The sequence below is a fragment of the Maylandia zebra genome, linkage group LG18 (genome assembly GCF_041146795.1).
Source record: "Maylandia zebra isolate NMK-2024a linkage group LG18, Mzebra_GT3a, whole genome shotgun sequence".
NCBI classification, from domain to species: Eukaryota; Metazoa; Chordata; class Actinopteri; order Cichliformes; family Cichlidae; genus Maylandia; species Maylandia zebra.
Genome location: NC_135184.1, coordinates 16,321,272 through 16,345,883, shown reverse-complemented (window position 1 = coordinate 16,345,883; position 24,612 = coordinate 16,321,272). Strand labels below are relative to the sequence as shown.

General features: G+C 42.7%; 1 protein-coding gene across 3 annotated transcripts in view; it reads left to right on the top strand.

The window, feature by feature from the left end:
• Positions 1-1,371: 1,371 nt before the first annotated feature.
• The window catches only part of sntg1 (syntrophin, gamma 1), a 42,884-nt gene continuing 19,643 nt past the window's right edge, over positions 1,372-24,612 (top strand). Inside the window, exons 1-11 of one of the 3 annotated variants that reach the window (XM_004542799.4) lie at positions 1,373-1,903; positions 12,616-12,935; positions 13,568-13,617; positions 16,197-16,331; positions 19,224-19,280; positions 19,468-19,525; positions 19,614-19,657; positions 19,989-20,030; positions 20,375-20,501; positions 21,053-21,135; positions 21,438-21,568. In XM_004542799.4, the coding sequence (XP_004542856.1) occupies positions 13,591-13,617; positions 16,197-16,331; positions 19,224-19,280; positions 19,468-19,525; positions 19,614-19,657; positions 19,989-20,030; positions 20,375-20,501; positions 21,053-21,135; positions 21,438-21,568 (704 nt within the window). In that variant the 5' untranslated portion in view covers positions 1,373-1,903; positions 12,616-12,935; positions 13,568-13,590. Of the gene's footprint in view, positions 1,904-12,615; positions 12,936-13,567; positions 13,618-16,196; positions 16,332-19,223; positions 19,281-19,467; positions 19,526-19,613; positions 19,658-19,988; positions 20,031-20,374; positions 20,502-21,052; positions 21,136-21,437; positions 21,569-24,612 lie in introns of all 3 variants that reach the window. The other 2 variants (XM_004542800.4, XM_012916700.3) reach the window with 2 other exon arrangements.

Sequence of the window (24,612 nt, the reverse complement as noted above, 5' to 3'; positions counted from 1 at the left end):
AGCTGAGTCAGCTGCCATAATAGTTATGACAGAATTACTGCAAGTGATGGTGGAAAGTCTGAATTTTTAATGACATAGCCAAAGAAACTAAGTCAAATAGATTAAAGTTGTAATGAGGTCAAAATATCTCCAAGGCTTCTGTTGGGACCTACCTGAGGAATATATAACAACATTAGTAAAGGTGTGAATTAGCTTTGGTGATAATGGATCACAGTTAAGCTTTTGAGGAGGACAGCCTTACTGCTGAAGACACCTATAGAGGCTGCTGTTGTATAGTGAAGTGTGAAGTCAGTGAGCACTTCCATTTATTATCTCCCAATCACACGTCTCCCCTTGGCATAGAGAACCAAGAGAGCAGCTGCAGGTTGCTGCAGCAGTACTGTGCCGTCCAGTGCAGCAGGTTTTGACCCTTAATTAACAAGCCTTAATTAACAGGCTGGAAATCCGGTATATGTGGACTTCAGACTGGAATGTGGTACAAGTGCTGCACAGTTTATGAGTAAGTGCTGCCCGAGAAGGCAGCTTGAAACGTCAGAGGAGTCAACTTGCTTCATGTGGGGAAACAGCGGGATCTTTCAGCTGGCATGATGACAGCATGGAAAATAAGGAGCACCTGGTCAGCCTGCGCAGCTGCTCACGAGAGGGCCTGAGGGAGAGAATCCAAATACTACCAAGTGACTGAATGCATATACAGTGTGTGTGTATGTGCATGTGCTCACTGACAGCAAAAACTGAGTCAGTGTCTGACTGTGCAAGACTGAGAAAATCCACCCATGCCTTTTTTCCCTTTTATAAACCATTCAGCTCAGAGCATTGTAACTCACGTGCGCCAATCATTTTTAAGAATGGTCTACACATGTAAGCAGACATGAAATTATGTTTTTCTTTTGGTCATCTGCACCAGGGCATAGCTTGGTAGAAAAATCTATCAGAAACCTGACCCTTTAATCTAAGCCTAACCTTATCCTGACCACAGCTTCAATCTAAAAAAATCAGTGATTCATGTCAAAGGGGCTTGCAAATCTTAGCCAGATCCCCACAATGTGACAGTTTGGACAGATTTATGTCTGCACAACATGTGCAATACTAATAAACACACACTTTTGGATTGTAGTTTCCAAATAATGAACCAAATACTAACCCCCCCACCCCCTATTTTAAAAGTGAGCAACGGCCACGTTGTCCTCACAAATGTCCTCACATCCCAAGGTCTAAAATTCAAACCGGTCCTAACAAAGATAGACGTACGAGCTCACAAGCACACGCAAGCACAGAGGACCGCAGTGCACGCAAATGTGATTGGTAGAAATAATTTAAAAAATGCTTTGTGATATATTAGTGTGTGTAATGTGGGACAGAGCGACGGGCGTCCCTGAAAACAGCAAAGGAAAAAGTAGAATCATGTAATATTTATGGATCCGGAGTTGTGCGGGTGCCTTGGGTAAACGAAGGCGATTGACGCGCGAGTTGAACCAGCCGCATGTGATCTCCAGCCTCAGTCATTTTGGCAGCGCGATGCGAGAGAGACAGAGAGAGAGGGAGAGAGAGAGACAGACGCGGAGCTATGAAAGCGGACCTTCTGCCAGAGATGTCGACGGAGAGGAATCCCTGAAACCACCGCTGCCCAGGAAATATGGACAAATCTGGTTCGGCGTGCGAGTGCGGGCTGTTTTCTGTCGGTTTTTGCATATTGCTACAGTGTAGTGGACCAGGATGCCGTGTGGGCGATGCTGCCACAAGGGATACGTTGTGATTTCGCAGAGATGTTTTAGCAACCGATGCATAAATTAAAATAAGAAGAAGAAGAAGGAGAAAAAAACAATCACATGATTGATTGATTGATTGATTGATTGGAGTCCAAAGGAATCTAATAGGACATCACCACCTGTTACTAGAAAACCAGGTAAGCCTCACATACCTTTTTGTCGCTTTTACATTCACAGCCCATGACGAGCATTGGTACTTAATTATAATGTCCAGCATCTCTGAAATGAAGCATTAACCCACGCGCAATGCACTTTTTCTTGGTGGAGATGTTATTTGCGTTAATGGTGCGCTGAGATGTATCTGTCAGTCACCTATGGTGTAATGGATAATAAACCGTGGCATCCACCAATAGTTACGTTTGTGTGATGCAGTTAGCGGAACTTGCGATGGGCCTCGTGATAAATCAGTTTCCTTAATAGATGACATGCATGCGATATATGGGCTTGTAGAAACCTTTAACATTGGCTCGGTGCAGGTACACAGGCAGCACCCGCAGTTCCTCCAGCCAGTGCAGTGGCAGCAGACCTCCATAGTGCTATTCAGCTGCGTTAAAGTAGTCTCTTTGCCCTGGATGCCAGTAATCGACAACATTCCCACTTTTCTTTTTAAAAAAAGGCCATTTTTACAGCTCAAACGTCACTCAACTATTCACAAATCCATCATCATCCCTGTATCCTCTTTCTCGAGCCTTCCCAGCTTCTGCTTCTTACAGAAAGCATCAAGGCAAACGTCCATCTGTGGTAAACCTGAGGAGTATTTCAGCCTGCTGCTGCTGCTGCTGCTGCTGATGAGGATGATGCTGCTGGCCCTGTGTGCTTTATTAGCTTCGCAGAAAACTCTTGAATCCCTGAGTGTTTCACAAAATTTACGATGCCTCTCTCACTATAAGCTGGTGTGGCAGGGTGCTTACAAGGAAGGCTTGCTTTTAATCCATTATGGGCTGACAGACAGTCAGTGCAGTGTGCATCTATGGAGCTCACTGAGATGTAGAAATCAGGCTTCACCTCAGTGCTTTCAGGCTTGTAGCCTCAGTGTGTCCAGCTCGCTGCTCGTACAGGCATATTGAGCTGAGCTGCTCCATTCCCTGGTCATAGGTCAGGTGCAATCTGTTTGATATACTGTGGGTCTCACTTCTTACGGAGGGGACACACACATTGACATGTCATTGATGATTTTATGTCCTAGCACATGCCTCCCTCCCATCCCGTTTGTGCTGATGTTCTAAATCAAAAAGGTGTTGGGTCAAGGCGGCAGAGGTACACTGTCAGGAAATCGGGCCTGAGTGAAACGCTGTCGCTCATGTCTGGTCCATATGTCAGGCGCGAGATAGCCAGGGACAAGTTGTTTGAATCCTCCACGCTGCTGTGTTGCTCTCCGGATCTGCTGATAACTGGAGACTAGACACTGAGTAGTACCCAACAAAATCATGATCTAAAACCTTCACACATATACACACACTGTTGATTGATTTGGAAACAATGTCTGCACTGCACAACCAAGTGTTCCTCCACACACTAATCAATAATCTGCTGTTCCTCCTGCAGCTGTATCCCACTGGGTCATTTAAAAATTGGGACTAGTTAAACGTCTTGAAATACACAAGTGGGAGAAGCCGTTCTAAGGCATCACTAGAAGCAGGGAATGTACACATTGCCATTAATTATACATGTTAACACATTCGAAGTGCTGTTATACTCCCCCAGCATTAGCCAGCAGCTTGATATGTAATAAGAGTTACTCTGCATATTCAAGGGTTCCACTTTCTGTACTCTAAGCGAGGCAGAAGTTCATTTCTTTAAAATGCCACATGGCTTTATTCAGTGACCTATTTTGATCATAAAAATGAGTGCCGGGCTGAAAACGTAGCACAAATTTCTTGACAACGGTGGCAGAGGAAACTCAGATAGTGGCAGCCAGGGTAAGGAAAATAGAAGGTGAAAATAAAAACATTTAAAGGAAGTGTTTTAGTCCTTCTGACATTTTACCTCCAGCAGTTGTTCTATCTGAAAGGCATTTGAAAGGCCGGACATCTTCATTACAATCTAGCCCCAGAGCCCAAAAAGCAGAGAGGAAAAATGTATCACACCTGATGTGTCTGTGGGGCTTTTACAGCAACTGTTTGTCCAGCCATCCATACGAACTGCTCCAGATGTTGAATCCATAGAGGAGGAGCCATATGCTTTTATTTGCAGCGTGATGTATGAGCAGCGCAAATAAAAAGAGAACTGTATATATTTCTCTCCAAGGGAGCGTGCGGGGAAAATATATTAGTGGGCTGTGCCACAAAGTCACTGTCATGCAACAGGAAAACTATTAGTCTGGCTTAGCGGAGACTGATGGCTAATGAAGCAAATGCGCACCAAACTCTTCATGGCGGGGAAGACAGAAGACACAACTCTCATTTATATGCACCTCATATACCAGCCCATCTGATTTAGAGCTTTGAGACTGCAATGTAGACTTAACTCACTGAAAGCTACACCTAGATGATGACTGCTTTGAGAAAACCAATAAGAACTTATAATACCAATAATGATAAAATGAGACAAGCATGCTGGAAGTAACAAAACCCAGTGTAGAGAACCTTTATACCGGCACGAGTGGATTTCTGTTGAGGGTGAGCAGTGTTTCCTTTGTGCTTTACAACCTGTAAGGAGCCCAGGCTGGACAATTTTAGGTCACATTTGATTAATGTGGAGAATCTGCTTGTTCATTAAGCACTGCTGCCCTGACAGCACGCCAGAGTCGCAAATCAGCCTCAGTGGAAGCAGATCCTGTGCACTGTAAACTGCGGTGTTGTGTTTCCTTGTGAATGATTTGCAGTTCATTCAACATGTGAATAGTAAAATAGGGCAAACATAGTAAAACAGCCCTCAGCTGCACAGTTTTTACTTACAGTTGTGGAACAATTTTATGGGCCCAACTTAAACAACTGTGGATCGGTGCGCACCACAAGTTTATGTCTGGGTGAAGCAGCTAGTCAGCCAAAGTTATTTTATTTAAGCCATGAAACACCGTGGCGTCCACTCATGCAGGAATAACTTCAAGAGCTTCAGCAGCTGTAAATGATAAAATATAGATACATTTATTACTGGAATACGTGATATCAAAGGGGAAAATTAGGGACTTTCATCCGGTTCTCGAGTACATCCTTCCACAAAGAGCAGAAAAGGAAGAACATATAGGTTCTCTAAAATTAGATAATAAGCAGCCTGGAAGCCTGGCTGGTCTTTGGTACCTACTGATTAAAGATGCCTCAGCAGAGACCTCAAGGTTAGATCATTGCACTCCTGCAAAGGCTCCACCAAGCATGAGCCTTATAGATCTCTCCAGAGTAGTGAGACATCACCAAAAAAAAATCAAGCTTTAATACTGCTACAGCTTCTCGATTGTGAGGATTTACTGTTTTCTTCTTGTGTTTTAAATCATGTTGACTTTAATGCATTTTTGAAGATATTACTCTGATGAGCATTTTAAACTATTTCCCCATATTATATAGAATTAAATGTTTGTGGATAATGCAAAGGGATTTTTTAAGAGCAGTTTTCTGGTAAATATGTTGCAGATCAAATGACCACAGAGGAATCATTCATATCTCTGTGGCTTTTTCCTGTATTAATTCATATAAAAATCTTCCAAACAGAAGATTTACCCATGCACAACATACATATACGCTCATCAATCCCCCTACCCGATCCCAGGATAGTAATTTTCACATCACACATTATGAGTTTATAAATAATTTGTCCAAGCGTTTGAGAGATGGCTCTATACTTTTCTACTTTATATTTAGTAAGTGAACAGCTGCGTCCCTCGACTGTGTAGCATCATTTCAGCGTAGCCCAGCCTTCAGCAATATGCTGAGCTTTTTAATCCTTTCATGTACTCAACACACAGCATGGTGCCATTTCCAGGCCCCAAAGTCCTCCCCTGTGAGGCACTCCAGGCTTCATTGGTTAAAATCTAAAAATGATGACATGCACATTGTATATATATTTAGGATCTGTTCATAATTAGGAGAGTGAATTCTATTATTCAGTGTGGTATAAAAGCTGTGGCATTCATTTGATGAACCCAATTAAGACCCTCGTGTACGATATCATGCTTGAATTGCCCAGCCTGTTTATCCTTAGGCATTGCATCATAATGTCATGTGTAATATATATTTAAAAAATGCAATTCAATTAAAGAACCTGTCAGCAGCAAACATGCTGCGGGATCGGTTTAGTTTAGAGTTTGTTATCCATCGTGTGCCTGTTTCTGCCCCCAGATATCCAGCGATGTAATAGGGAACCAGTTTGTGAGATGATTCTCACTGATTTAAGTTGGCACCTACCTGATATCTGGTGGCTCCCTGCTGCCAAAAAACATAAATCATAGTCAGGAAGGTCATGAGCTCAGTCTATAAATGTGTCTATCACTAATTTACTCCTCTGCCTATCATTCACGAGCATCTGGCATGAAGAGTGCCGCTGGCTGTAACTGGAGATCTCAGGTATCGACTTACGAGGTAATAAAATACGTTTTTTTTTTTTTTGACAAATACGCTAAAAGAACTGAAAACGTGGGGAGATGCTCTTTACATCTCGCCCCAATGATCGATCTCCAACGTAATCAGAGAAAAAAGAAAGAAGTGTAGCACCTCCAGCGTTACACTAAAACAGGCCCTGTTGAATACAAGATGTACTCTGTAAATACGCAACTGTTCAAACAGCTGCCTCTTGACATGAGCCTGTTCACTGCTGGAGTAAGGCTGAGGGGTGAGCTTATTAGTGTCAGCAGCAGACAAGCCAGCACACAACAGTTTTAGCACAATTCTTCGTGTCAAAACCAAATAATCAGTCAGCAGAGAATTATTCTGGCTTCAGAGTTGTGTCCATTTGTTGTTACTGCTTCGAGCTGCCTGCTGTTATTATGAAAGTAACAGCTGATTCACAGATGATCACAATTCGTAGATTTTACCTTCTTAAATGTAATTGTTGCTGCATTTTTGGTCTTCTTTGGTAGAAAATGGAATTTATTTGGGTGATGGATCATCGATCCCAGAAACTTCAGTGCTTTTTGTATTTTAATTTTTGTATTTTATAAGAAAATTATAGCTATAAAGTCAAGTGTAGTAAGGTGAAGGTTTTCTTTATGTGCTCTTCGGTTTTTTATGAAGCATATAGTTCATACACCAGAAGACAAAGTCAAAGCCGATCACTGTGCTGGCTCTTAAAACTTTAATTCGTACCTACCTAGAGGAAACAGACCCAACCAAACCAAATATAAAGATGATTGTCTTTTTGTTTGTGTTGAGTTGATCGAGCCTGGCTGATATCAGCAGACCGATACTGTGCACTGATCTACTGGTATCGGCATTTATAACGGATATAACAAGAAGAGACAAGAGAAATACCTACTTGGCTCACTTTGATTTTGATTGTTTTCCGTTACAGTTAAGTACCACCAAATGTGCATGGGGTTGTTATAGCCAGGGGTGCACATAAGTGGTGCACAGGTGCGCATTCGCTGTCAAAATAAAAGACGCGCACCAGATAAGAAGTTGCAACGTGCGTTTGCGTACATATAAAAGGCGCTGTTTTTGTCCGCTAGAGTTTTCACGGCATATTCTGCATCACATCTCTGTGCGTCCATCATTTGTTTGAAGCCAGCTCACCTCCTGGAATCACTTTTCTGAGAATACGTGCTTCTTTTGCGGTTCGGACTCCCTCTGACATTTCTTTGGAGGTTGAGGAACACCAAAGTAATTGCAGGAGCTTGCTTCTTCGACATCTTTAAGAGTTCTAAAAAAATGTCTGTACTCCTCCAGAAAATCGTATGTACGCAAACGCGCGTTGCAACTGCTTATCTGGTGCGCGTCTTTTATTTTGACAGCGAATGCGCACCTGCGGACCACGTATGTGCACCCCTGGTTATAGCAGTGTGAGCAAAAGTCCCGTTATGTCATTGTATGCGACTCAAACACAACACAACAATGGAGGACGAGGAGGTGATGGTATACCTGTGTATGGCGTTTGTCAGATTTGGTTACCCGTGATTTGTGTGCACGCATTTGCTTTATTGCCGGGTTTGGCGGTTTTAAGGAGTCGCTCTCATGATCCATCGAGTGATGTTATTGACTGGCCGATCGGTGGAACGAACCGAGCCGAGCAGAGAAGGTTCTAGTGGAAAAGGACTATATCTTATCACTGTTAATGTTGCATAGTTTGCCCACCAAATGGCAATCTGTAACTTCCCTTTTGGCCACACGTGTTTGGAGTGCCACAATTACAACAACCAACTGATCCGAGCAGTTGTAAGCGTAAAGGAGTCATTAAATAACCACACGTAACAAATGCTAGAAAAAACTGTTTAGCTTTCAAGAATCTGAAATAAATATAAATCTGGCAGTATATCAGAATATTGGTGCTTTCCAGATTAAGTCAGTTTTTACCTCTCTGGTGCCCCCTTAACCTCGGATTTCCTTCTCAGAAAGCCAGAGCTGCTCCACTAACCCTGAGCCAACAATTCAAGACAGCAGCAGTGAACGTAAACATGAATAAAACTATAAAACTTGTAGTGTCGTGTTTTTGTCACTTGCTAAATATTCAACGCACAGAGCACTGACAAGACGGTTTCCATGACTGTGCTGCAGCGACGTTCTTAAATCCAAATATTATTTTGTAATGCTGGTGGTAATGAATGACTCTACCTTGCTAAAAAACAAGACAAGTCATGTTTCTTGCTTGCTTGTCTGTAATGATAAACAGTTATGATCACAGATCAGAAATAACTGTTGGAGGATGATGATATGATGATGTAAATTTCTTTACAAAGCAGCTAAATATAATTCATACTTTGCCCACGTTGACTCTACAGCTTTAAAAGTTATAGGCTGGATTCAGAAGGTAAACATATCAGGCATTAGATGAAGCTGCCAGCTCATAACAGAAGTGTCATTGTTTTCTCACGTGAACTGGCAGATCTTGTGAAATCTCATCAGTGCAATGCCGTTGCTGTTGAGTGGAACTGCTTCTGAGACGCCATAATATTTGAGTAACATAATACCTCCTATCATCGCTCTCCAAATTAAAAAAGCTGCACTCTCAGGCACCATATGTTCCAGGTTGCAGAACAAATGAACATACAGTAAGTGAAACCCATCTCAATTTTCGAGAGGGAAAGCTACGTGTGGCGGAGCACTCTGCAGACAGCTGCTCCACCTACGCACAAACGGCCATTTATCATCCTGTATGGGCCACAGCTGTCCTCAGGTCTACGAGATGGAGATGTCATGTTACAATCTCCACACCATCTAGCTAATCTCACGCTGCTCTCTTGCTGTGTTTTCAGCCATTGTGTCAGACACAAGAGCGTTATTTGAAAAACATTGCTTGGCAAATTGGTAGGACTGAAAATATCTGATGGCGTGGTTGTAAAAGGAGTTCTGCTGACTCGACTTAAAAGGCACAAAAGGTTTGGCCTATTTCATCTTTGGAGAAGCACTGGCATCTGACAGGATATACAGGAGGGCACCTGTGAAGACAAAGTGCTCATATCAGAGCTGCAGACACATTTTTCAGCTGACCATGTGAAGGCATTCATTTTTAAAGCAGGCCTGCAAATGATGTCAGGATTTTTCTTACATCCGTTACACACAGCCGGCCTGACTCTGACAGTTTGGAGAGCAAGTGGAGGCAAAAGCCTTAAAAAGTTCAACCTTTAAAGTTAGCAACAGCGCTTAGCACAATCAGTATATCAGTGAAACTAACACACTTTCACAAATTTAGAAAAAAAACATGTCATAGGTAAAAAAACAACAACATTTATTCTTCTGTAATAATAATCAGAAATAAACAGAACAGTTCATGTCATAGATGCTAAAATCTAATTTACTACAACCTTTACTACTGCTTTCCATATCTCCCACTCATCCTTTCAGTTTACTGCATCAGGAAATTTCTAATATTGGGAGTCACAAGATCCAGGTTTTGCATATTTAAGCTGGTTTTATCTTAATAAACATTCATTCAATCTTACCAATAATCAATTTATTTTTGGAAAACATAGAGAAAAGCACAAAAATCATTAAATGATGGAATTAAAAAAATCGAATCAAAGTTGGTAAAGATAAATCCTTCTTATTAACTAGTAGTGGTACTATAATGCAATACAGTTCACGCTACACTGTAAAGAACAGTTTCAGACTACAGTCAGATGCCAGTTTATTAAGAACATATTGTTAAAGCAAATGTAGTGCAGTATATTCTCATGCAACACAGTCTCACTGCAGTTTGTGAAACAGCCTGAACGTGTGATTCATGTTACTGGACGGGAATCTTACCTCCTTATTTTTGTTAACCTGAGCATGAGTTTGCATCAGATCAGTGCTTTATTCATTCATTCATGTCCATGAACTTGAATTGAAGATTTCCCACCTTTAAAAGAGGAAAAGTCCTCTTTGGAAGTGGCTTAAATCATTTCACAGCTCATGGGAACCAGCTAGGACTACAAGGATTTTTTTTTGTTTTGTTTTTTGTTTTTAAAAATTTCCAAATAAAACATTTGCAAAAGAAAAATAGTACTTAATTATAATTTCAAATAAACAACGAAAGGTCCAAAAATGATTGCCACTTTTTCAAATCTCCACTTTCTCGGTTGCCAGGGTAACTATGAAGACCACACAACATACATGTTTCAGGCTGGAAACATGCTTCCCGTTGAAAGACTCAAAGCTATGCTGACTGTGTTATAAACACAGGCTAATTTGGGCCCATGCACACAAACAAGAGGTGAATAAAAATCCACCTCATTTATAGTTAGTTAGTGAAGGATTATTTATGCAGGACATCCCACTGAGATGAAGACCTCTTTTGCACACAAAACCTCTATAGTAATATAATCCGCTACACACACACACACACACACACACACACACACACACACACACACACACACACACACACACACACACACACACACACACACACACAATGTATGAGAAATATGGGCCAGTAAAGTTTTACAGCTACCCAGAGAAATGAACGTCTTCACAGCTTCAAGCTGTGTTGCAGCTCATTCCAGCATTAAGGTGCTTAATGCTGGAAATCAGTCGTCACCAGTTCAGACTTTGTGTGAGGACTTTTCCTCTCTCCTGGGAGAGGTTAAATCAACACCTTTTTGAATCACATTCAACAGAAAACAAATACTGAAACTGTCACTGTGGGCTTTATTACACTGTGTTAGCTGGTATTTAATCTATTTTAGGTGTATTGATTGTTCTGTGTTGGAAACACTTTCTAAGGGAAGACCAAGCGAGGAGATATCGGTGAGTCATTAGCTAATAATTAGATCATAATGATCCGCTACTTATTTTAATTATCAGCTACTGTTTTCACGCCGCCTCAGATAATAAAGCATCTTGCTCAGTAGATACTCAGTAAATGATTGTTTCTTCAGGATTACTTTGCCTTTACCTGTTTGTGTGTCCACTCATGTAACAGAAAAACATTCTCACATCATCACAATGAAAGGTGAAAGAAAACTGTGTAGCTAAGCTATAGTAAAAAAGAATCAACACTAAACAGACATTATTCATTTTAAAGAGTTCAACATTCAAGTTTCCAAAATGCAACACAGCATGAGAAAGAAAGTTTAAAAGAAACTGACTAAAAGATCGACGCTGCACCCGTAGGAGCTGCTCATCCATTGAAACCCATCCCACGAAGCTCCCAGCGCACAGTTTTTGTTCTGCTGTTAATGTCAGAGGAGGTTTTTGGGACCCAAAACCAGCGACCCTGCTCTGTGACATTACGTGGTCTGCTGAGGTGCTTATCTAAACTCTTCCACTTGGCAATAAAACCTCTTAAAGTTGATAGCTGACCATCTAGGAGAGAAGAAGATTTCTCAGACTCATTTGTTGCACTGGTGGCGTCCTACACTACCACACTCGATTATGTTAAGCCTTTTAATATGATCCGTTCTTTCCCAGACTCAAGTAAGAGGTGAGGCCCAATACTTCTGTCCAACAGCTTGAATCAGCAGCTGGAGATCTGTTGAGACTGATCATTTTTTAAAAGAATAATGATATCACACAGCTATATTGAGTTCTTGCGCTGATTCTGACATAATATTAGTATTTGAGAGTTTTCTGAAAATTTCTTCTGTTTCGATTCAGCCCATATTCCTTAAAGGTGCTCGCGCTCTTGTTCCCTTCTCTGTTCTCCAGTGATTAACAAACATTTGCAAGTTTCACTAAGTCTACTTTTACAGTATAATCAGAAGTCAGTGATTTATGCATGAAATGTGGCCTCAAATGCATATACTGTGAGTTCTTTTAATCGCGCGGAACAATGATCAAAGTAGCAACGCCGCAACTCAACAAAAGGGTGGCAACGAGCCAAAAATACATACTAACGAGGAGGGTTTCTCAAGGATGAGCAATTGGAAGTTAATAAACGTGTTGAGATAGTCATGTGTGCTTAGCATACGAAAAACACAAGAAAGGCGAAGAATATGAGTTAATTGCATTTCGGCATTTGCGTTCATGAATCGACAGTGGGGTGTTTGAGTGCATCCTTCATCTTAGACTGAGAAACGAGATTCACAGTTGTGAGTTTGTGTTTGCATCTCTGCTTTTTTTTGTTTGTTTTTTTTAACCAGGTGGTTATTTTAAAAAAAAAAGCTGTGAATTTGCTTCTGATTCAACATCCCACATAAACGCAGCATTTGCAGTGAAAACACACTTGTCTGTATTAAGATTACATCTTTTGAGTCGTAGCCAAAAGCATGTAATCAACAGTCAGCCTTGTTTCAGAGCATTACTTGAAGACTTGCATTTTCTTTTCTTTTCTTTGTTTGTTTCAGCTCTCGAGTGGTTCTAGGATCAGGATGATACCATAGCCACATCCTCCTCCTGTTACTGCAGCACGACCACCGATAAGGGACCTCGAGGAGAGAAACCTCACTTCACGATAGCCTCTTTTTGCTCTCCAGCACCGGCTCCTCTGGGAATAATCCTGCAGCACTTACAGAGTAGCAGGAGAGGTGACAGCATTGCTCCCCCACCACCCAAGTCTGACAGCCATGATCCGGGAAGGCCCTCTGCTACGACTCAGATCGGGGATCAACTCACTGCTCGATGGCTAGGGCTGAACGTACAAAGAGCTGGGGGCCTTTCTGCTGAGGTAAGTCTCCGACTCCCTCTGCAGCACAGGTTCTATAATTCAAGTATGAGCCATTTTTGCTCTGCGCTCGTTTTGTTGAGTCAAGTGGCAGTCATGTCTGATTATAACTGAGTGGAACCGGTTTATGTAAATGCGGCTTTCTCACAACATTACTCAAAGACTACTTGCGTCTGTATGGAAGCAGTCAGATAATTTAAAAATGCGTGCATGTTATTTTGGGCAGAGCGCACTTTTACTTTCTAAACACATAATCTGTAGTAGTTTTGTAGTAGCACTTTCCACAGTCTTCTGCTTCCACCAGTAACACTGGATTCAATATTGAAACATTTATTAGGATACCTGGGCTCTCACCTTTGTAATCAATTATTCATTAACCCTTAATGGTCTCCGGTTGTCTCCTGACATTGCTCAGTGAGGATTTTCTTTCGTTCTTGTCGCTTAGAAGAGGCACGTTTCGATGAAAAAAACATTTCTCTCCTTTGTCTGTGTTTTGTATGAGACTATAATGAGAATAGGCATCCCGCTAACAATGCTGGTTTAAATCAGCTCTGTGGTTTTGCTGCAGCAGGCCAGTCGTGTCTTTAAGCATTTGTCTCCTCCGACTAACTCAGTCTTGTTTTTCTCTATTGCAGTATCCCTCACTGCATAGTAGCACATGGATTTCAAGACTTCAAATGAAGAGGTTGGTAGAATTCAATCAATGTAACAATTGAGCAAGATTATAGAAAGCGGCGAGGCATTTTCAGGCACTTGGAAACAGTGTTAAAGCATGCAAGGTATCTGAGGGCCTGTGGCTACAACAGCAGCGGGGCACATACAGTGCAGTTTGTGCATGTGCAGTTTCACTGGGCCCCCTTTATCCCCCTTTAATCTGTCAACTGCAAACTCCCCCCACAAAAAAAACCAAGTAAAGCTACACAACAAAACACACCACTTAATGTCTTTTAGCTTTCACTTTATGAGCTCATCTTATCTGACATCCTGAGCAACAAGGGAAGGTGGTGATGATGGATCTGCAGCTGATTTACTCTCTGATAGCGTTTCTCAAGCAGAGACCATAGCCGCTTCATTTATCACCCAGCTATCATAAATTAGCGAGGCTAGCCATGTAACATGCCGGCACAAAGGCACACCAAAACCCTCTGTGCTTTTCATCATGCTAACTTCTGCTTACTTGCATCCTCTCTCCTTCCCTGACCTGGAAAATGCACGGCGAGTGGAGGCTTCTGGATGAGTAAGAGTGAGGAAACACAGGTGTACCCTGTGCTGAAGTCTTTTATATGCTGGAATGATGTATACATGCTGCAAGTTTTTTCTTGCAGCGCCTATGACAGAACAAAGTTGCAGTTGTGATGCAACACAGTACACACTCATGGGAGGGTGATCAATCTTGACAGTTCAGAATATACAGGCTGATTACTTGCTAAATGTGTTGGCATCACAGAGTCGCAGCTTTTTTCACTCGCTTAATGGATGAATGAGGAAATGTAAAATATACAGATCATCAAAGCCACAGCTTTTTATTTATCTATTTTTTGAATTTGCAATCTGACGCTGCTGTATGGTGCATCATTGTGCAGATGGTGCTGCAAGTAAATAAATAGCTCAGAAATCATAACAAAAAAACCCACCCCAGCAACACTGACTTAGAAGATTAAAAGGAATGTTCAATGATAACTAAATCATTAACAGTGATTCTGCTGTTACAGAGCAGCCATGTTGATCAAAGTGTGCATCGAAACGAATAAAGACCTCTTTTTTATGTTAGAGAAGAGGCTCTTTGGGCACTCGTACCAGCTGGGGTTGACAGTTTTGCAGCACATCACAAGTAACTGATGCTGCTAAAGACTGACCCGAGGAACCGAGGATTTCTCTTTGGGCAGCTTCCTCGCATCTCTGCCTTGCATCGCATCTCACTGCTGGGAGATGCTGAGATGTGAGGCACGCGATGTTGACAAGCTGGTTGTCCGTTTTTGCTCCTCGACCGTCTTTTTTTTCAAAATGCAACAAAGTTCACTGCAGGTCCTCTTGATAGGAAACATCAGAAAAATTTATTTTCCTTTAAAAAAAAAATTAATCTCGTTTGGCGTTCGCTGTAATGGTCCTTGATTAAAAGAAGATTCCCTCATAGTTTGCCACATGCACGCCAGCAGACTACAGCTGATAATGGTGGGGTGTTTCGGAGGTTGGTGTGAATTATAGTGAATTATAAAATAGGATAAAGGATGAGGTTCATTATGTACAATACAAGCACTGCAGCGGGTCAAATAGTGCTCAGTCACCTGAGATGCTGTCTGACCCGGCTAATATACAAACACTACTACCCTCATTTCGCTTGGCTAATGACTTTCACACAGACACGCATTACCTCAAATAACGTGAATAATGGCTCCCTCATTTCATTTCTCACGCTGCAGCTGCAGGCGAGGGCTTGGCTCTTCACGTTCCTCATTTAGGGTGAAAGATAATATGCTCCGCAAACTGACTTTGATTCAAGTTCGACCCGCAATTTTGAGAGATACTCTCGCTGTCTCTCTGTCTGAGAATAGCAGTCATGCAACCAGCCTGTCTTGTGAACCGATGAGTGGCGTATCCTGGGCGACAAGGATGCTGACACTGGTGGCTTTCTTCTATTAGCAGTCTTGTCAGGTGAAGGTGCTCCTTTCATATAGACCTTTTTAAGTCAAGGACAGGACAGGCATCACAATTAGCTGGGGATGAGGAAGGATACGCAGAATGCAAATGCATGCAGATTAGCGTGTTTTAAACGGTTCACTGGAAACACACACGCCGCTCTCACACTCGCTCGTGGAAAGCAGGGAGATTCAAATGCAGAGGTCGATTTGATTTGAGCCACTGAATTTCACAGCTTCTTAATTTGTCACCATTTGATATAATAATACAATGTGATGATATAATTTGGGTTTCTGTGTCTCAGCGTGGAACAGAGGGTACAAAAGTGTTATTTGGATTCGCAGAATGCGGCTTATAAGCCATATATCAATTGTTTTCTTGTATATTTTGTTATCCAAATTGGTTGTTTATTACTCAGAGCTGCTATTGTGGTTATTTGGTCCGACATTAGCCTTAACAAGAAGAGTAATTTTAAAAAAAAAGAAGAAAATAATAGACACCAAAACCCTGTTTCCTAATTTCCATGTTCATTCTGCAGCGAGTATTCTCAATGACATTTCATTTCATGGCCAGTTAATTTAGTCATGGAGGGATGATGAATGATTTTATCTCTCTGACTGTTCACAGACAAAGACTGGGATTTATTTGATGCAAGAAGGTAATGAGGAGCCGTTTAATATTCGACTACACTTGGCCAAAGATATTCTGACCATTCAAGAGCAAGATGTCATCTGTGTGTCAGGAGAGCCTTTCTATTCGAGCGTAAGTAACCCAGTCATAATTACAGACGCTGAAATCAGTAACGTATACAGCAGCGCGGGGTAATGAAGGTTACAACACAAAAGTGCTGAGAACACAGCTCAGTGTCTGTGTTAATGAAAAGCCTACATGAGTGAATCTATTCCTCATAAATCAAGTGTAGTCATTAAATAATAATTCACCTACTGAGTTTAACATTTAGCTCTCGCTTGTCATCACCCCTGACAACTTTTCCTTCACATTAATTATTTCGCGGGTTTCTTGTGCGAAAAAAAATATTCAGCTGAGACCCGAGACCGTGACCTTTCCCAAAATGGAATTATTCATTCAATAACATTTTCCTGGATAAAAATCCTCAAATGACAAATGGAGGTTTGTGTCCTGTGAAACATCATTAATAATCAGCGAAAAGGGCAAAGGCACCGGTATGCAAATACAACTGCAACGTATCAGTCCAAGTGCTGGTGACCAAGTTCAGTTGAATATTTGGATTGAATTTTACATTTCATTTAAGAAATTGCTGAATACGCTGCATGCATGCACCTTGAGCAACAGAGTGTTCATATTCGATGCCATACAAACCTGACTGTCATTGAAAAATGTATCAGAGCCCACCCGAGACAACTTTTAACTTCAAAAGTTGTTGCAAAACATAAAATACACTCACTGGTGACGTTAGTACCGGTAGGTACACCTTCACCTACACTTCTTTAAATTCTCATGGCATCGATTGAATAAGGTGCTGGAAACATTGCCTCAGAGATCATCTTTTGGACCATGTTGACACGACAGCGTCACACAGTTGCGGCGGGTTTGTTGGCTGCACATCCACGATGTGACTCTCCTGTTCAGCACAACCCAGAGGTGCTCTACTGAGACTGTGGGGGCCATTTGACTGCAGTGAACTTATTGTCTGTCAGTCTGACTTGAGCTTTGTGACATGCTGCGTTATCCTGCTGGAAGCAGCCACTAGAAGATGGGTACACTGTGGTCATAAAGGGATGGATGTGGTCTTCTGTGTGGCAGTGTTCAGGTAGACTGTGGTGTTTAAAAACACAGAAAATATCCCCCACACTATTACACCACCACTAGCAGTCTGAAATGTTTACACAGGTCAGGATGGATCCACGCTTTCATGATGTTTCTGCCAGATTCTGTCCCTGCCATCTGAATGTTGCAGCAGAAATTGAGACTCATTAGACCAGGCAACGTTCATAATTTTTATGGACAGGATTTCTAGGCGCAGCCAAGTGGCGGAGGGCTTTCGCTTTGGTGGCCTCAGAATCTCATCTCTGATTTTTGCGGATGATGTGGTTCTGTTGGCTTCATCGGGTGAGGGCCTCCAGCTCGCACTGGAGCGGTTCGCAGCCGAGTGTAACGCAGCGGGAATGAGGATCAGCACCTCCAAATCTGAGGCCATGGTTCTCAGCCGGAAAAGGGTGGAGTGCCCACTCCGGGTCGGGGATGAGTTCCTGCCCCAAGTGGAGGAGTTCAAGTATCTCGGGGTCTTGTTCGCGAGTGATGGGAGAAGGGAGCTGGAGATCGACAGACGGATTGGGGCTGCGGCTGCAGTAATGCGGACGCTGCACCGGTCAGTCGTGGTGAAGAGGGAGCTGAGTGTAAAAGCGAAGCTCTCAATTTACCGGTCGATCTACGTCCCTACCCTCACCTATGGCCACGAGCTGTGGGTAGTGACCGAAAGAACGAGATCGCGGATACAAGCGGCGGAAATGAGCTTCCTCCGAAGGGTGGCTGGCCTCTCCCTTAGAGATAGGGTGAGAAGTTCGGCCATCCGGGAGGGGCTTAGAGTAGAGCAGCTGCTGCTCCACATCGAAAGGAGCCAGCTGAGGTGGTTCGGGCATCTGGCAAGGATGCCCCCTGGGCGCCTCCTGGGCGAGGTGTTCCAGGCATGTCCCACCGGGAGGAGGCCCCGGGGCAGACCCAGGACACGCTGGAGAGATTATATCTCTCGGCTGGCCTGGGAACGCCTTGGTATTCCCCCGGACAAGCTGGAGGAGGTGGCTGGGGAGAGGGAGGTCTGGACCTCTTTGCTTAGGCTGCTACCCCCGCGACCCGACCTCGGATAAGCGGATGAAGATGGATGGATGGATGGATAGACCAGGCAACGTTTTCCAATCTCCTGCCCGCTAAGAACATGAACTGTATCCTCGGTTTCCTGCTTGTAGCTGACAGGAATATCACCTGGTGTTGTCTTATGCTGCTGTAGTCTACGTCTTTCAATGTTCTTGATTGTAACTAGCTGATATTTGCCTTTCCATCTGCTGGAAGCAGTCTGTCCATTCTCCTCAGACCTGGCATTTTCACCCAGCACTCACTGGATATTTTTACTTTTTTCTGACCATTCTGTAAACCCTAGAGATGGCTGTGTTTGAAAATCCCAGTAGATCAGCAGTTTCTGAAACATGTTTCTGAGCACAAACAACCACACTACATCAAGACTACTTCAAAATCACCTTTTCCCCTGCATTCTGATGCTCATTTTGCACTTCAGCAGCTCGTCTTGACTATTTCTGCATCCTTAAAGACACTGAGTTGCTGCCATGTGATTGGCTGATTAGATATTTGCATTAACGAAGAGTTGAACCGGTGTACCTACTAAAGTGGCCAGTAAGGCACTGTAAAAGAAAATCCATAAACTACACCTGAGAAAAGAAAACACACCCAATGCAACAAAAAGTACCAAAAGAAGGCAAATATTTGTAAAATGCTCAAACTTATGCTGAAATCAATAAACCACCTTCCTGTTTTGTATTAAAAAATGTTGTAATCATTAAAACAGTTAAAGAAAAGCTTCAGGAGTTAGATCGTTTTAATTCCACATTTCCACAGCTTGAAATCATGTCCTGCAGTCTAAACTCGTCTTTCTAACTGCAGGAGAGGACTGTAACGATCAGGAGACAGACGATTGGAGGGTTCGGTCTGAGCATCAAGGTAATTTAGATCCCAGCAGATTAGGGCCGCTCCTCCCAAGCTCCTAGAATTAAGTCTGAACAAGTGGCATTGATTATTTCCTTGTCAATGTGCAACAACTGTGTCAGCCAAGGATGTTGATCTCAAGAGTCTTGTTCTCCATTTGCGATACCTTCGTAATCCAATTCTTTTTGATTTCTCTCTGTAGGGTGGAGCAGAGCACAAAATCCCTGTTGTGATATCAAAAATATCAAAGGAGCAGAAAGGTATAACGTCAGGGTTTTTTCTCCCCACTTCCCGTCATTTTCCCCCTCCTCTTGTTTGTTTGCGTTAAAGCGACTGTTCTCTTTCCAGCTGAACTGTCTGGGCTGCTTTTCATCGGAGACGGCATCCTTCAGGTAACACGCCGCATTAATGCGCGTTTACACATCTCATCCCACACCGCGAGCTAACACGTTTCTTTAATAATTCATGCGCCACATGTCCATAAAACTGTGTGGCGTAATTATGCGTCCCTATAGGCTAATAAAGGTCTTTAATTTGTTGCATCTCTTTCAGCCAAAATAAATAAATAAATCGATTAAAGAAAATCTCCCACATGGCAACAGTTTTTGCCGCAGATGTCATAACAATTATTATGCTGGCCCCATTAATCATTTTGAAGATAAAGCTACAGTGATATGATGCCAGCAGTATCATTTAGGCTAACCGTGTTATTGTTGTTTCCAGATAAATGGAATAAATGTCAGGAGCTATCGCCACGAGGAAGTGGTAAGCTGTCAGCTCATATCTCATAGTTTCTCACCGCTGCAACAACTCTTTCAACAGCTTATCTTGTCTCACTTCATGATTTGTATCTTTCTGACATGTAAAGCCATTTTTTTCTCTTTCATTCCTGCCTAAATTCATCTGTAAGCAATATGTGTGAGTAAGGAGCATAAAAGTTGCACTCTGTAAATCCCTTATCTTGGATTTCCATTCTTAGCGAGGCTTTGGCACACCATGTTTCATCACAGCAAGCATTCAGCGAGAAAAACCTCACAGTTTACAGCTTCTGTAAAGAAGACCAAAGAAAAAAAATATTCCCAAGGTTTGTTTGTTTTTCTGCTTTCCAGGTCCAGGTTTTAAGAAATGCTGGTGAAGAAGTGACTCTCACGGTCTCTTTCTTAAAGAAGACTCCAGCCTTTTTGAAACTGCCCCTTTGTGAGGACTGTACATGTGAGAACCCTCTCATTCACCCCGGTATTAGGTCTAAGTACATAATCACTATTACCGCTGTGGAAAATAATTGGCCAAGAGTATTTATAGCTGGTGGGGTTTTTTTTTCCTGTCTAGAATTGGTCGCCCTGGAAACAATAAATTTGAGTCGACTTGAGAGAAATAAAGAAAAATACGCCCAGCTCCTGCTCCATTTATTTTGGACTTCCTGTCTTGTTAAGCACTGAGTAAAGATGCTGCTTTGAGGAGTAAACCCATCTCAAGCTTCAGAAAAGATGCTAAAGACTAAACTGCAGTAATTAACAAAATCTCAGGATTGATTGCTCTCGTATGTCAGAGCTTTATTGTGAGACATGAAAGCATTTCATGAAATCCTTTCATTTGCGTATATAGGGCAGGTTGACTGGCCATCCAGCCAGTCAACGGAATACAAATTGGCAGAGAGCTGGAGCCGACTTGAGCAGCAGAACAAAGTAACACGCTTTAGATGATGGCTGTGATTCATTGCTGCTAGAAACCTTGAAATAGACGGGGGTGTAGCTGTGGGTTTATTGTTGTTTTCCTGTATGCTGCAGGCATCCCCAGTGACCAGAGTAGTGGGACCTCCTCTCCTCTGTGTGATAGTGGCCTGCACTTGAACTACCATCCTAACAACACGGTACTTTTTCATTAGCCTTTCTTTTGATTGGCTGATTTAGTAGCTGTCCTTTTGTAACTACGCAGCAGCAGATGCCAGAAAGTTGTTTCCATGCAACTGTCACTGCTTGCTGATAGCTAGGATGTTCTATCTTTATCTTTTGAGGACGGCAAATCACTTTTAATCTGCAGCTTGTGCTGTCTGTGCATCCGCAACAACCGTATAGTTGCAGCAGGACTCGGGCTCTTTGACATGGGAACAGCTTCAAATGCTGGAGGTGGGAAGGGGCTACCTCTTCTAACTTCGGTTTCACACTTCTGCAGGACACCCTGTCCTGCTCGTCCTGGCCCACGTCCCCAGGGCTTCGCTGGGAGAAGAGATGGGTGGACCTGCGCCTTATTCCTCTGCTACACTCACGCTTGTCACAGTATATCCCCGGCTCTGACGTTTCCAGGTGAGCTCTGGGACTTCGTGCTGAAGTGTCAGTTTCTTTCTTCTTAAGATGTTAGTGCAGAGATCTCTTACATTTTAAATGCTTGGGGATTTTCAAATAGAGCACACTGCAATGCTCCATCTATAAATAGACTGTGTAGAGTGTACCATTAAACACACGATCAGTATTTGGCTGGGTTAACACTTTAACTTATGCCTCACTGGTGTCTTGTGATTTGGTTGGGTTAGTGAGTAAAGCCAGATTTATGTTCCTCTGCTCGTGTCAGTTTGGGCAACTCTTTGGATACGCAGAGAAAAGGATTATAGTAACTGAACCAAAAAGCCAATAGTTCGTTGCCTGGCGCCTGTCTGGAACAGAAAAGGGACATGATAGTGAAGTTTACCACAAAGCAAAAGAAACGATTTTATATACACAGTAGTACATACACTGTATTTGTAGTTCCAGTTCACAACAGCTGTCCGATGGTGCTTTACAGTGTAAAGTAAAACCCTGCAGTATTAGCATGAACTCCCACAATCATACAGTCCCTGTAGGAAACACCCGGTGCCACCTGTGACTCAGGAGGTAGAACAGATCATCTACCAGTCGGAAGGTTGGTGGATCAATTCCCTGGCTGCTGTTAAATACACCTTAAAGTACTCTTGTGGAAGATACTGAACCCCAGATTGTGTGCACCCAAAGCTTGTATTAAGTGCTCAGTTAGAGCAGAAAAGCTCTATATATATAACTTCAATAAGGAAGATCTGTAATCACTGAGCAGCCTGCTTTTTAAAAAAATTTTTTTTTTTTTTGCCTGTCCCATTTGGTTCTTTAGCCGTCAGAATTGTTGTCTGAAGACCAACAAGGAGACCCAATGGATTTACTTTGCCAAATGGATCATCACGGCATTGCCGTATTGGTCCATTTGATCAACCTTTGTTGTTATTGTTTATTTTATTTTATTTTCAGTTGTTACAGATGGGACAGACATGACTGAGGGATAGGAAAGGGAGAAAGAAAGAGGAAGGAAAAGAAAAACAGAAGGGAAGAGGGACAGTGAGAAAGGGCACTTAAAAAGAGAAAGAAGAAAAGAAGATCTCCTGGATCACCTGTTGAGAGAAAAAGAAGAGAAAACAAGCAAAAAAAAAAAACCAGAGCAACATACTAAACACAACACCATCACGTTAATCTAGCTAAGTGTAAACAGCAGTAAATACTAAATATTGAATGTTGTTGTGTAGCAAGCAGGACCGACAGCGCATAATGTGCTTAGAAATAGCAGCCAATAAAGGTGTAGTTTATGTCTATGAACAGTGAACACCCGTGTGCACACCTGTGTGGATCAGTGCGCTTGTATTCAAAAGGTTTCCCTGTGTAATGGTCTGCTAGAGGATGTAGAGAGCCATAACCCTGTCCCCCAGGGCATGAAGCAGGCATGGAGGAGATCCAGCCTCCAGACATCCAGAGGCCCCAGAGTGAGAGAGCCCAAGTCGGACCACCGGAGGGACATTCGTTCCACCCTTCTGAGAAGAGCTGAGGAGAGCCCCAGATGAGGGGTCACCCAGTAGCCACGAAGCAGAAGCCAGAGGGGGCTGCAGTGGCGTGCCCGCCGGCTCTGCCGGCAGCCAGCTGTGCCAGAGTGAACCGAGCCGCTTTCCTAGGCTGCCAGTCTGTTCATTACATCACTGCCACTTTCACACACTATCAAACTCAATGCCAACATCACCTTCTTGGAGCCAATCAGCCTCTACTCTATATGGTTTAAGTCTGTTTTCTCTGTCATTCTTCCTTTCAGGCTCTCATTTGTGCAATTCAATTCAATTCAATTCTTTATTTATTTGTCACATGTAGTTATAGCTGGTACAACATACAGTGAAATGTTTTTTCTGGCTAAAAAAGTACTCCCCCCGACTGTGCAAACATGCTAAAAAGGATTTTACATAAGCTAAGAAAAAAAGGAAAAGAAACAAAAGTTAAAAGTAAAAAAATATATAAAAAAAACAATGTAAAAGTCCATATGTTTGTGCTTATAAATATATATCCATGACGTGCAAGATATTGCACTGTAATGAGTTGAATGAGAAGACTATAAAAATATACATATTTACATAGTACAGATGTATATAATAAGGTACGGATAAGGTTCAGAGAAGAAAGATAAAGTGCAAATTATGTACTGTGTGTGAGATTGTCCATCATGTTGTCCGGTTTGTGTTTTGGTTGAGGAGTCTCACTGTTTGTGGGTAAAAACTCCTCCTGAACCTTTCTGTTCTTGTTTTCAGGCTACAGAGGCGCTTCCCTGACCTCAGTGGCCTGAACAGTTTGTGGGCGGGATGGCTAGAATCCCTAATGATCCTGATGGCCCTGGATCTGCACCTTTCAGCATAGATGTCCTGCAGTGCTGGTAGAGATGTTCCCATAGTGCGTTCAGCTGTGCGCACAACCCTCTGCAGGGCTTTCTGTTGCTGTACTGTGCAGTTCCCGTACCACACCATGATGTTGTTGCACAGGATGCTCTCAATGACACCAGTGTAGAATCTCCTCTGTATATTCTTGGAGATCTTAAACCTCTTTAGACGCCTCAGGTGATAGAGGCGCTGTCTGCCTTTACTAATGAGGAAGTCCGTGTGTGTACTCCAAGTGAGGTCCTCGTTGATGTGGACACCGAGGTATTTGAAGTTGGAGACTCTCTCCACAGGGGTTCCATAGATCTGAATTGGGGTGTGAGTTTTCTCACCTCTCTGTTTTCTGAAGTCAATCACCATCTCCTTTGTTTTGCTGATGTTCATGGAGAGGTGATTTGCCTCACACCACTTTGCTAGTCCATCCACCTCACTCTGGTAGGCCGTCTCGTCGTTCCCAGAGATGAGTCCCACCACCACTGTGTCGTCAGCAAACTTCACAATGGAATTAGTGGGGTGTCTGGCCGTGCAGTCCGCGGTGTAGAGGGAGTAGAGAAGGGGGCTCAGTACACATCCCTGGGGGGCCCCTATGTTCAATGAGAGTGTATGGGAGTACACATCCCCTATTCTCACTGACTGTGGTCTCGTGGTCAGGAAGCTATA